The sequence below is a fragment of the Scomber scombrus genome, chromosome 9 (assembly GCF_963691925.1).
Source record: "Scomber scombrus chromosome 9, fScoSco1.1, whole genome shotgun sequence".
Classification (NCBI taxonomy): Eukaryota; Metazoa; Chordata; class Actinopteri; order Scombriformes; family Scombridae; genus Scomber; species Scomber scombrus.
In genome coordinates this window covers 1265544-1277254 of record NC_084978.1, presented here as the reverse complement: position 1 = coordinate 1277254, position 11711 = coordinate 1265544, and the positions used below count along the sequence as shown (strand labels likewise).

Genomic DNA, 11711 nt, shown 5'->3' with positions numbered 1-11711 from the left:
TTAACAACCAACAAATGAATAAAATAAAACAAAATTAAAGCCCACCCCTCTAAAGCCCCCTGAAAATAACATAAGGAACAAAAACAGCATAGCGAAAACAGTGTTTTATTGTGAAATTTCAACAAACAGGTACAGTGGGAATAATTGGGTTTAATACCATTAAGAGAAACTTCAGAGTAAAATAAAACTTACGGCTGATTAAACATGAGGAAAATGTTCAATGTTGTGAATGCTCTTCAACGTGAGGCTGAATGCTGTTACCTGATGACAGCTGACATGGTTTTGAATGTGAAGTTTGGCAAGAAGTAAGATCAGACTGATGAGGAAAAATGCATTATTGTCCTTATTACTGTGATCATAACAACCAAATATAAAATTTCTGTAGTAAAGAATAAAGTCAGAGAAAACATTGTTAACATAAAGAAGATAATGTCTTTCCAAAGTGTATGCATGAATTCACAAGACCAAATAATGTTTGATTTTTGCTGAAATATTGGATCATTTGAACATTTATTGAAATGAAAGCATGTGAGAAGTTTAGAGAGAAAGATCACTATTTGGCGGAGCTGTTAACAACTCATAGACATCTGAAATGTGAGCCGACTACACACTGCTTTTTGTGTCAGTAAAGTGAGGATGCGTTCAACAATAATACCATCAATAGTTTTTATTGATGATGCAGAGATAAAATACATGTGAGAAGCACAAAAACACAGTGAGAGATGTTATTGGATTGAAACATGAATAGAGCTGCATGCTGCTCATTGGATCCTGACAGTAACAACAGCAGAGTCAACTGACACTAATCAATGAATCATGTAGAAGGAAAAATAACTGAGTGTTTGAGTCTGAGACAGATCTGCTTCACAGTGCAGAGTGTGTGTGATGTTTGATTCCAACAGCTGATCTTCACTCAGCAGAGTTTCTGTCTGAGAGACTCTCCCTCCTACAGAGGACACAGAGAGACTCTCCCTCCTACAGAGGACACAGAGAGACTCTCCCTCCTACAGAGACACAGAGAGACTCTCCCTCCTACAGAGGACACAGAGAGACTCTCCCTCCTACAGAGACACAGAGAGACTCTCCCTCCTACAGAGGACACAGAGAGACTCTCCCTCCTACAGAGGACACAGAGAGACTCTCCCTCCTACAGAGACACAGAGAGACTCTCCCTCCTACAGAGGACACAGAGAGACTCTCCCTCCTACAGAGGACACAGAGAGACTGAGGAACCAGGCCACCAGAACCCAAACCCAGCACACAGAGGTTCAGTGAATGTGGTGTTGAAGGTGTGGAGGTGGATCAGTGTGTCAGAGGAGACTCTGTAGAAGGACAGAGTGCCAGCAGGATAGTCCACATACACTGCTATTCTGTTAGAGACAGAGGAGGAGGAGGAGGAGGAGGAGGAGGAGGAGGAGGAGGAGGAGATGAGTGTTTCTCTCTTATTGTGCCAGACATAGTAACGACCCTCATCAGAGCATCTCAGACTCCAGGACTGATCATTACATCCAAACCAACAGTCATAACTGTTTCCTTTCCTGCTGATTCTTCTGTAACTCACTGATATAAAAACTGTTCCTCTCCACTCGACCTCCCAGTAACAGTGACCAGTCAGATCATTTCTACACAGCAGCTGAAGATAGTCATCAAATCTTTCTGGATGATCAGGATATGGCTGATCCTTCTCCACACGTCTCACCTTCCTGTTGTTATCAGACAGTTTGAGTTTTCTGTTCATTGTGTTTGGATCCAGTTCCAGTTCACAGGCATCTGATGGAGAGAACGAGACACAATACAGCTGCAGTTTATCATCTGTTGATTTATGAACAACTTTACTGACAAGCACTGAAATGAAACCATTCAAACTTAAACCATCTCCATGACAACTGAGGAAGACCATGAGATGTGACTGAAAGCTTTGGACATACAGAGTAAGTGGACCTTTAACAGTTCAGTTAGAACATTAACAGTCAACATGACATTTAAGGTTATTTAGTTTATTTCTGTTTACAGGATATATTGATTATTTAAGATGAATTATTGATTAAAAACAATGAATTTTATTTGTAGCAGTAAGAGTGCGCCCTCCTCCCTCCTCAGGTGGTGAGGGCGGGCTTAACCTTTACGTTTTGAAGGCTGATGTAAGACGGGGGATTGGCAGCCGGAAGCAGTGATACTGTCATTGACCGCAGCATCATCAGATCAATGGACTCATAAGAAAACGTCATATTTTGCTTTATTTATTTTTTTCATGTTTTGACAATAAATTCATCTGAGAACAACACTGCTCACTGGATCTTTTGTGACTGCGCGTCAGACACACTGCTCACTCCACCTTGGTAAAACATAAATAGGACAGGAGTTAAAGGACAGACTCATCTGGAGGTTTTTGGCCACTACAATATTCAAGTTTTTTTCATGTGTTTGGTGTAAAGTGAAGGTCTTTGCACATCAAGTCTGTTATTTTCATCTCAAACTGTCGTCTGTTACAAACACATTTTTGTCCAAATGCTCCAAACAGCTGAAGTCAGTATGAATGAATGAACTTTATCTGCAGGAGAGACATGAGGCACATTTTGGAGCAGGTAGCGCCACCATGTGGACATTTATAAAACATTTCTCTTTTAACTCCTGAACTGTGACCAACAGAAGGAAATTTCTGTTTCATGGATTCATTGGTTCAAGATGAATGTAAGTTTAGGCCACGCCCATTTCTGCCAAAACACATTTTCCATCATTTTGAACTATTTTCACTTCTTTTACATATTTCATCCAGTTTTTCTCAAAGTTCTCATGAATCAAACTGAAAACACACTCACACTTCCTCAGACCAGGTTTCAGTCTCTGCAGTCCACCATGGTCCATCCTGGAGGAAGAGACAAAGACACAATCAGCTTCATACACCTTCACTCATATCCACCATTAAACATGAACCAAAGTCCCTCAGTTAGTCAGAGTGTCTGTCCATCTGTCCATACCTGAGAGTGTCCATCTGTCCGTCCGTACCTGAGAGTGTCCATCTGTCTGTCCATACCTGAGAGTGTCCGCCTGTCTATACCTGAGAGAGTCCACCTGTCTGTCCATACCTGAGAATGTCCATCTGTCTGTCCATACCTGAGATTGTCCACCTGTCTGTCCGTACCTGAGAGTGTCCACCTGTCTGTCCATACCTGAGAGTGTCCACCTGTCTGTCCATACCTGAGAGTGTCCATCTGTCTGTCCATACCTGAGAGTGTCCATCTGTCTGTCCATACCTGAGAGTGTCCACCTGTCTGTCCATACCTGAGAGTGTCCATCTGTCTGTCCATACCTGAGAGTGTCCACCTGTCTGTCCATACCTGAGAGTGTCCATCTGTCTGTCCATACCTGAGAGTGTCCATCTGTCTGTCCATACCTGAGAGTGTCTACCTGTCTGTCCATACCTGAGAGTGTCCATCTGTCTGTCCATACCTGAGAGTGTCCATCTGTCTGTCCATACCTGAGAGTGTCCACCTGTCTGTCCATACCTGAGAGTGTCCAGTCTCCAGTGTGGATCCTTCAGTCCAGCAGACAGGATCTTCTCTCCTGAGTCTCCTGGATGATTGTATCTCAGGTCCAGCTCTCTCAGATGGGAGGGGTTGGAGCTCAGAGCTGAGGCCAGAGAAGCACAGCCTTCCTCTGTGATCAGACATCCTGACAGACTGAATAGAATAGAATAAACTTTATTGTCATTGCAATAAAGTTACCAAGAAGTACAACGAAACTTACCGTACCATGCCTAAATATAAAAAAAAGGAAATCAACATACACCAATTAATATATATATATATATATATATATATATATATATATATATATATATTTAAAAAATCATTAAAAGCAGATAGAAAGCAGTGTTGCACAAGAATATAAACAATATTGCACTTTGAGTTTGAGGTTGTAGAAAAATGATTCTCAGTACAGTTCATGACACAGTGGTGGGGCAGCGTTTGTTCAGTTCAGTGATGGGTTAGGGTTAAAAGTTGTCCTTCAGTCTGGAGGTATGAGCTTTAAGTGCTCTGTAGCGCCTCCCAGAGGGTAACAGAGAGAACAGGTGATGACAGGGGTGGGTTGCATCCTTCAGGATGTTGTCAGTTCTGAGGAGGCAGCAGGTCCTGAAGATGTCCTCCATAGAGGGCCGGGTGAGTCTAATGATTGAGGTTTTTATAAGTCTGTGGAAACTTTTCCGGTCTGCCTCTGTACAGTTCAGAGTCCAGCTGTTAGACAGTATGTTAGAACACTTTCTGTGGAACAGTGGTAAAAGGTTCTGAGCAGCTCTGCAGACAGGTTGTTCTTTTTCAGAGTGTGTAAGAAGTAGAGCTGCTGTTGAGCCTTTTTAATTAGGACAGAGGAGTTGGTTCTCCATGTGAGGTCCTCACTGATGTGTGTCCTCAGATACCTAAAGCTGGTGACCCTGTCCACTTCCTGTCTACGGATGGTTAGGGGAGTGTGGTCCTCACAGTGTCCTGAAGTCAAAAATATGTATTTGCTCTCTGTAGTATGTTTCATTGTTGTTTGAAATTAGTCCCACCACTGTTGTGTCATCTGCAAATCTGATTATTGTGTTTGTGAGGTATGTGGGAGTGCAGTCAGATGTGTACAGTGAATAAAGCATTGGACTCAGAACACAACCCTGTGGTTCCCCAGTGCTGAGGGGCAGACTGGGAGAGAGAAGTGTGCCAAGTCTGACTGTCTGTGGGAGATGGGAAAGAATTTTTTTAATCCACACAGAGTGCCATTGAGACCCGGGCCAAGCAGTCTGGTGATGAGTCTGCTGGGGACGATGGTATTGAATGCCGAGCTGTAATCAATAAAAAGCATTCTCACGTACGCCCCCTTCTGGTCAAGGTGTGTGAACACACACACCAGTTCTGATGAGATTTTAAAAATTCTCTACTCAATAAAGAGGATTTTATCCTTCAGGCCTTTATTTTTACTCACAGCGCCCCCTGCTGTATGTTGGTGTTATGCAGATACATTTTAGGTTAGAAGGAGTGAAATGGAGGCTGAATTCTGATTTATGCTGGCAGAAGAAAAGCCATTAAAGTTAGATACTGATGCTTAAACTTAGTTCTTGTTTTGCATTCCAACATTGTTCACTGTGTGATCACAATCATTTAATTAGGCAACTTAGTGTTTAAACATTTAATTTGTATTTTCCACAAAAAGGTTAAATGTAAAGAAAATTATGTTCAACATTTCCTGAGCAGCAGATCTGCTTTTTATGTTCACCTGCATGTAGAAACATGAATGTAATTCTACAGCCTGCCGGATGTCTGACCTTATGTGGTAATTTGGGTGCATCATTCATGTTAATTTACTATTCTCTAAACACACGTTCATTGAGAACAGGTGGGATTCATCATGTTTATGAATTTCATTTAAACTGTTTCCTGGTGATACGCGTGTTTGATCATTCCGACGTGGCAGATTCGTAAGTTCCACCTCCCGAGAAAACTGATTTAAGAAAAAAATGCTGTTCTTGCATCCGGCACATTGAGTCTTCACTGAAGATTAAATGACAGAAACATATTTCCTGACTCACAAGTTGGTGTGGAAGGAATTTTACTTACCTGATGTTACATCACCTCAGCTCAGACAGTACAAAAAATATTTTTGGTATCAAAAACTCTTCATGTAAACTACAAACTGGGAGAAGCCAAAAGTATTATTTTATATACACAGTAATAAAACTGACCTGAGAGTTTCCAGTCCACAGTGTGGACTCTCCAGTCCAGCAGAAAGCTGCTTCACTCCTGAATCCTGCAGGTTGTTGTTATTCAGGTCCAGATCTCTCAGACTAGAGGACTGGGAGCTGAGAACTGAGGACAGAGCTGCACAGCTTCTCTCTGAGAGGTTACAGTCAGTCAACCTGGAGAAGAATTTTAATAAGTTAATTCACAGATCCAATATATAAAGACAATAATAGATTGGTGGGCAAACTTTTACAGACAGTTGAATCCTGACCTGAGAGTTTCCAGTCCACAGTGTGGACTCTCCAGTCCAGCAGAAAGCTGCTTCACTCCTGAATCCTGCAGGTTGTTGTTACTCAGGTCCAGATCTCTCAGACTAGAGGACTGGGAGCTGAGAACTGAGGACAGAGCTGCACAGCTTCTCTCTGAGAGGTTACAGTCATTCAACCTGAAGAAGAATCAGCAGAACAAAAGAATTGCAAACATTACTTTTCTTCATTGAGCAAAGATTAAAGTACATTAATCTGGATAGTTCTGTGTGCACTTACAGAGCTTTGTTGGAGGCGTTGACCACTGGCAGCAGCCTCAGAAGAGCCTCCTCTGAGGCAGAGTATTTCTTCAAGTCAAACACGTCCAGATATTTTTTTGATGACAGTAAGATGAAGACCAGAGCTGACCACTGAGCAGGAGACATTTTCTTTCTGGAGAGAATTCCTGATCTCAGGGACCGTTGGATCTGCTCCACTAGAGAATGGTCATTCAGTTCATTCAGACAGTGGAACAGATTGATGCTTCTCTCTGCAGACACATTCTCACTGATCTTCTTCTTGATGTACTCAACTGTTTTCTGATTGGTCTGTGAGTTACTTCCTGTCTGTGTCAGCAGAACTCGTAGGAGAGTCTGATTGGTCTGCAGTGAAAGACCCAGGAGGAAGCGCAGGAACAAGTCCAGGTGTCCATTTGGACTCTTTAAGGCCTCGTCCACAGCTCTCTGGTAAAGAGGTGTCTGGCATGTTTGTCCTTCTTCCAGCAGATTGACTCGAGAGTTGATGAATGTCAGATGGACATGAAGAGCGGCCAGAAACTCCTGAACACTCAGATGGACAAAGCAAAACACCTTGTCCTGGTACAGCCCTCTCTCCTCTTTAAAGACCTGTGTGAACACTCCTGAGTACACTGAGGCTGCTCTGATATCGATACCACACTCTGTCAGGTCTGATTCATAGAAGATCAGGTTGCCTTTCTGCAGCTGCTCGAAAGCCAGTTTTCCCAGAGACTCAATCATCTTATTGCTCTCTGGACTCCAGTGTGGATCTGTCTCAGCTCCTCCATCATACTTGATGTTCTTCAGTTTGGTCTGAACCACCAGGAAGTGGATGTACATCTCAGTCAGGGTCTTGGGCAGCTTTCCTCTCTGTCTGCTTTTCAACACATCCTCCAGAACTGTAGCAGTGATCCAGCAGAAGACTGGGATGTGGCACATGATGTGGAGGCTTCGTGATGTCTTGATGTGGGAGATGATGGCTCTGGCCTGCTTCTTATCTCTGAATCTCTTCCTGAAGTACTCCTCCTTCTGTGGGTCAGTGAACCCTCTGACCTCTGTCATCATGTCGACACACTCAGGAGGGATCTGATTGGCTGCTGCAGGTCGTGTGGTTATCCAGAGGCGAGCAGAGGGAAGCAGTTTCCCCCCGATGAGGTTTGTCAGCAGCACATCCACTGAGGTGGACTCTGTAACATCAGTCAGGATCTCAGTGTTGTGGAAGTCCAGAGGAAGTCGACACTCATCCAGACCGTCAAAGATGAACACAACCGGGAACTCTTCAAACCTGCAGATTCCTGCTTCTTTGGTTTCAGTAAAGAAGTGATGAACAAGTTCCACCAAGCTGTACTTTTTCTCTTTCAGCACATTCAGCTCTCTGAAAGTGAATGGAAATGTGAAGTGTATGTCCTGGTTGGCTTTGTCTTCAGCCCAGTCCAGAGTGAACTTCTGTGTTAAGACTGTTTTCCCAATGCCAGCCACTCCCTTTGTCATCACTGTTCTGATTGGTTCATCTCTTCCAGGTGAGACTTTAAAGATGTCTTCTTGTCTGATTGTTGTTTCTGGTCTGTCTGGTTTCCTGGATGCTGTTTCAATCTGTCTGATCTCATGTTCATCATTGACCTCTGCAGTCCCTCCCTCTGTGATGTAGAGCGGTGTGTAGATCTGATTCAGAAGAGTTGGGTTTCCTGCTTTAGCGATCCCCTCAAACACACACTGGAACTTCTCCTGCAGGTTAGACTTGAGTTTAAGTCGACACTTTGCAGCACGAGCTCCTGAATGAACAAACAACAAATGAAATCAGTGAGTGGATCCTACAGAAAGTCTAAAAATGTAAGTGTGACTGTGTAGTTTTTCCTCCTCCATCAGTTTTATTCAGCTCATCAGTGGAGGACGAACAGCCTCTGATCTGATGCAGATGTGTGCAGCATATTTACAGCAGAGTTTGAAATATAAACCTCTCCCATGTTGCCTCTATTTCCTCTCCATCATGTTAAATCTGTTAAAATCCTCTTACTGCTTTGCAGACGATCAGCCAGCTCCTCCTGCTTCATTCTCCTCAGGAAGTGCACTGTGATCTTCAGAAATGCCTCTCTGCTGCTCCTCCTCTGCTCTTCCTCCTCACCGTCCAACACCTCCTCATCATCACTCTGACTCTCTAAGCATCCTGGGTCATCTGGACTCAGACCCCTCTGGACTCTCTTCAGCTCGTTCTTCACAAAAGTGACGATGTTCTCCTCCAGCAGCTGGAACAGAAAGATAAAGTGAACCTTTCATTTAAACTGGTAGAACACAACATGTGATTCATGTGTCAGTCTGAAGGCCTGCTGGTCTAAACATAGCAGCATTGACACTGTTAGGACCTGAATGTTCCTTTAGTATTTCATCTGTGGTTGATGGAGTTAATAGTAAAAGGTGTGTTTTTACATGTACACACCATAAATATGGCGTCCAGCTGTGTTTGATGCTGCTGTGCAGACTGATCACTGGGAACCTCTGAGCTCTGCTGATGAAATCTGTGGACAAAACATCACGTTTAAGGACATTTAATGACTCAAATCTGCACTCAGCTTATTAAAGATGTTCTGTCATGATGACTAAATGAACTCCTGTAAATGCTGCTCTGATTACCGGATGTCAAATTCTTACCTTCCATCAGCACGTTGTCCATCTCTAAACACAAGAGGAGGCTCCATAGACCAGTCACTCTTCATGGACACACAGCTGGGTTCAGGAGAGTCTGCTTTCTTCTTTATCCTGATATGAATAAAGAAGTGAAAAAAAGCATGTAGTTAACACCAAAGAACTGCTGTCCAGCTTCACTGAGTCTCTGCTGCTCAGTGCCTACACAGACACCCAGCCACCTACCACCCTGCTGAGGTCCTCCTGTCTCTTGGTTTCCTTTCTAAGTGGTTTTGTTGACACCTTGATCCCCCAAAGTTTCTGTCCTGAGCAGCTCTTTCAGCCTCCAGAGTGGTCCTGTCCATCTGTCCTACGTACTTTCTCCTCTGTGTTTTCTCCCTCCTGACCAGCCTGGAGGGACATTTGGGAGCTGTCCCTTGAGGGGGCGAGTGTCATGATTCCTGTTTAAGCTCTGTTTGTGTTGTCCTGTCTGTTTCTGTCCCTGCCTTCAGTTTCAAACCCACCTGCTCACCTGCTGCCACTGTGTAATTCCCTCATCAGCTCCTCACTACATATACTGCTCTCAGTCATTTTCTTTCATTCTAGAAAACTAGATTGTGATGCTGTTCCTGTCTGTTCCTGTTCCTCTTGTTACCTGTTCCTGCTGGTTTCAACCTTTGAACTGCTTTCCCTTTATGGTCTGTGAGCCTGTCTGTTGGTTTTTGAGCACTATAGTGCTCTGTCCCGCATAACACAGGAGGTTTATTCAGCCCAAACAACCAACCAACCATTTTTAAATTCTTACCTTCCATCAAAAGGTTGTCCATCTTTAAACTTAATAGGAGGATGATCCATAGACCGGTCACTCTTCATGGACACACAGCTGGGTTCAGGAGAGTCTGCTCTCTGCTGCTGCATCCTGAAACAATCGAACAATGAACAAATTAAAAAGTTTAAAAAGATGAATTTTGAGCAGACTGTCAGCAGCTGAAGTTTTAGAAGCAGAATGAAAATCAGTAAGAAGACAGTGGATGAGAAACGTTCTCCTGTTCATCAAACTCTCATCTGATGAAAGATGCTGTCTCATCTTAGTTGATTAGTTGACTAATCAGTGGTTGAGCTCTTTGTTAACTCACAAAGTTAGTAGTTCATTCTGAGTTATTGTGACTTATTATTCAGTAGTTGAGTGTCAGATGTGACAGTGAGTGTGAATAATGATGGTGGAATGATGTGAGTGGAGAACAGTGACGGACAGTTAGAGATCCTCATCTCACCTCTGAGCTTTGGTCTGGCTGTCATGTTCCCCACACAGAGAGCTTTTAGAGGGAGGGACTCCCTCCTCTCTGTCCTCACACTGATCCATAGCAGAGAAACACCTTCACACAAACACAACAACATGCTCATTCATTACAACCAGCTGCACATCACACCGCACTGCTGTCTAACATCCTGTCATTATTCATTCCACCACCAGATGGAGCCAAAGTATCCAACTATTTAAAGACTTTCACTGAAATGTAATGTTTAATAACTTAGTTTATAAATGTTCCACTGACTTTTCATTTGCCTGATTAAATAACTGAATATCATGAATGAAAAGATGTTTTCAACAGTATTTCTGTCATCTTCTTTGAAAATATTTCATAGTATATTATCATATGACTTGTATTACCTGTTAATCACTAACCGTCCCACCTGTTAAACAACCTCTTCTTGTTGGACTGTGGATTAGTTATTATAATAACTGTCATAATGTTTGTCAGGTTCAAGATGACTGAATGAGGTGACCTTTGATATGACCAATTCAATGAATCAAACACACAATTACTGACTTCAAGAAACAGTTTTACAAAAACAACAGTCAATCACTTTAGCCTATTTAGCTAACGTTTAGTACAATGAATGTCATCGTACCCAAACCCTTTAACAGCCAGTTTCAGTTGTTGGGCAGGGTGCTGTACCATTTGAAAATGACCCAAAAGATGAATCTAATCTTTATATTATATCAGGTACATACTGTATATTACATGTTCATACTCATATAACTCATTTTATGGTATTAACAGTCAGTGAAAGTTTACATAGTGCTGTCATAGTGGAACAATGGGTAGTACAGTAGTAATATTAACATCAATGTACATTATTATTAGTAATAGTGTGACAGAGTTCACACATGAACAACTAACTGCTCAGTAACACTTTAAAAACATGCAGCACTGACTAAATCACTTGATACAAACAGCTGAAATACACAGGCAGGAATGGAGGCTCCTAATAAAGCTTTGAACCCAAAAATAGAGAAAAGAAAACAGCAGTACACTCTCAGAAGATCACACATCATAAGCAAGTATCCACTGAAATACAGGCAACCAGTGTTATACTAGAAACACACAAAAAGGACATCTCTGAATTTATATGGAGCTCATAACTCCTGGATGATTTAGATAGAGCTCTAGAACTGCACCAAGCCCGCTTTAAATAATGACAAGAAAAGAAAAAGAATGTGAAAATGAAGATAAAGCCTTAGAAACAAAGGCCTGTACTCTAACCAAACTCTTAATGTGGTAAAAACTGGGACAAACTATATTGGAGATGGTTTAACAATAAATATAAAATGAGGCTATAATCAGTAAGTTGAATAAAATGATGAAAGCTTTACTTCATAGCAGCCAAACCAGCGTCCTGCTTAATGTCGTGATGACTGATCATTATATCTGCAATCAGTTCTCTGGAAACCTTCATTACAGTGTGAATATACGGAGAGATTTCTCTGCTTTCTACAGGGTTAAATACATTTCTCACTTTACATCATATTCATCATATCTTTATTAATACAC

At 42.3% G+C, this 11711-nt stretch overlaps 1 protein-coding gene across 1 annotated transcript; it reads right to left on the bottom strand.

Moving 5' to 3' along the window:
• Positions 1 to 561: 561 nt before the first annotated feature.
• LOC133985962 (NLR family CARD domain-containing protein 3-like) lies at positions 562 to 10251 on the bottom strand. Its single transcript, XM_062425719.1, has 10 exons — positions 10149 to 10251; positions 9680 to 9793; positions 8690 to 8768; positions 8270 to 8498; positions 6260 to 8027; positions 5986 to 6159; positions 5717 to 5890; positions 3507 to 3680; positions 2820 to 2866; positions 562 to 1770 (listed from the first exon to the last, which is right to left on the bottom strand). The coding sequence occupies exons 1-10, from the start codon at positions 10235 to 10237 to the stop codon at positions 1205 to 1207; spliced, it is 3414 nt and encodes a 1137-aa protein (XP_062281703.1). The 5' UTR covers positions 10238 to 10251; the 3' UTR covers positions 562 to 1204.
• Positions 10252 to 11711: the final 1460 nt, after the last annotated feature.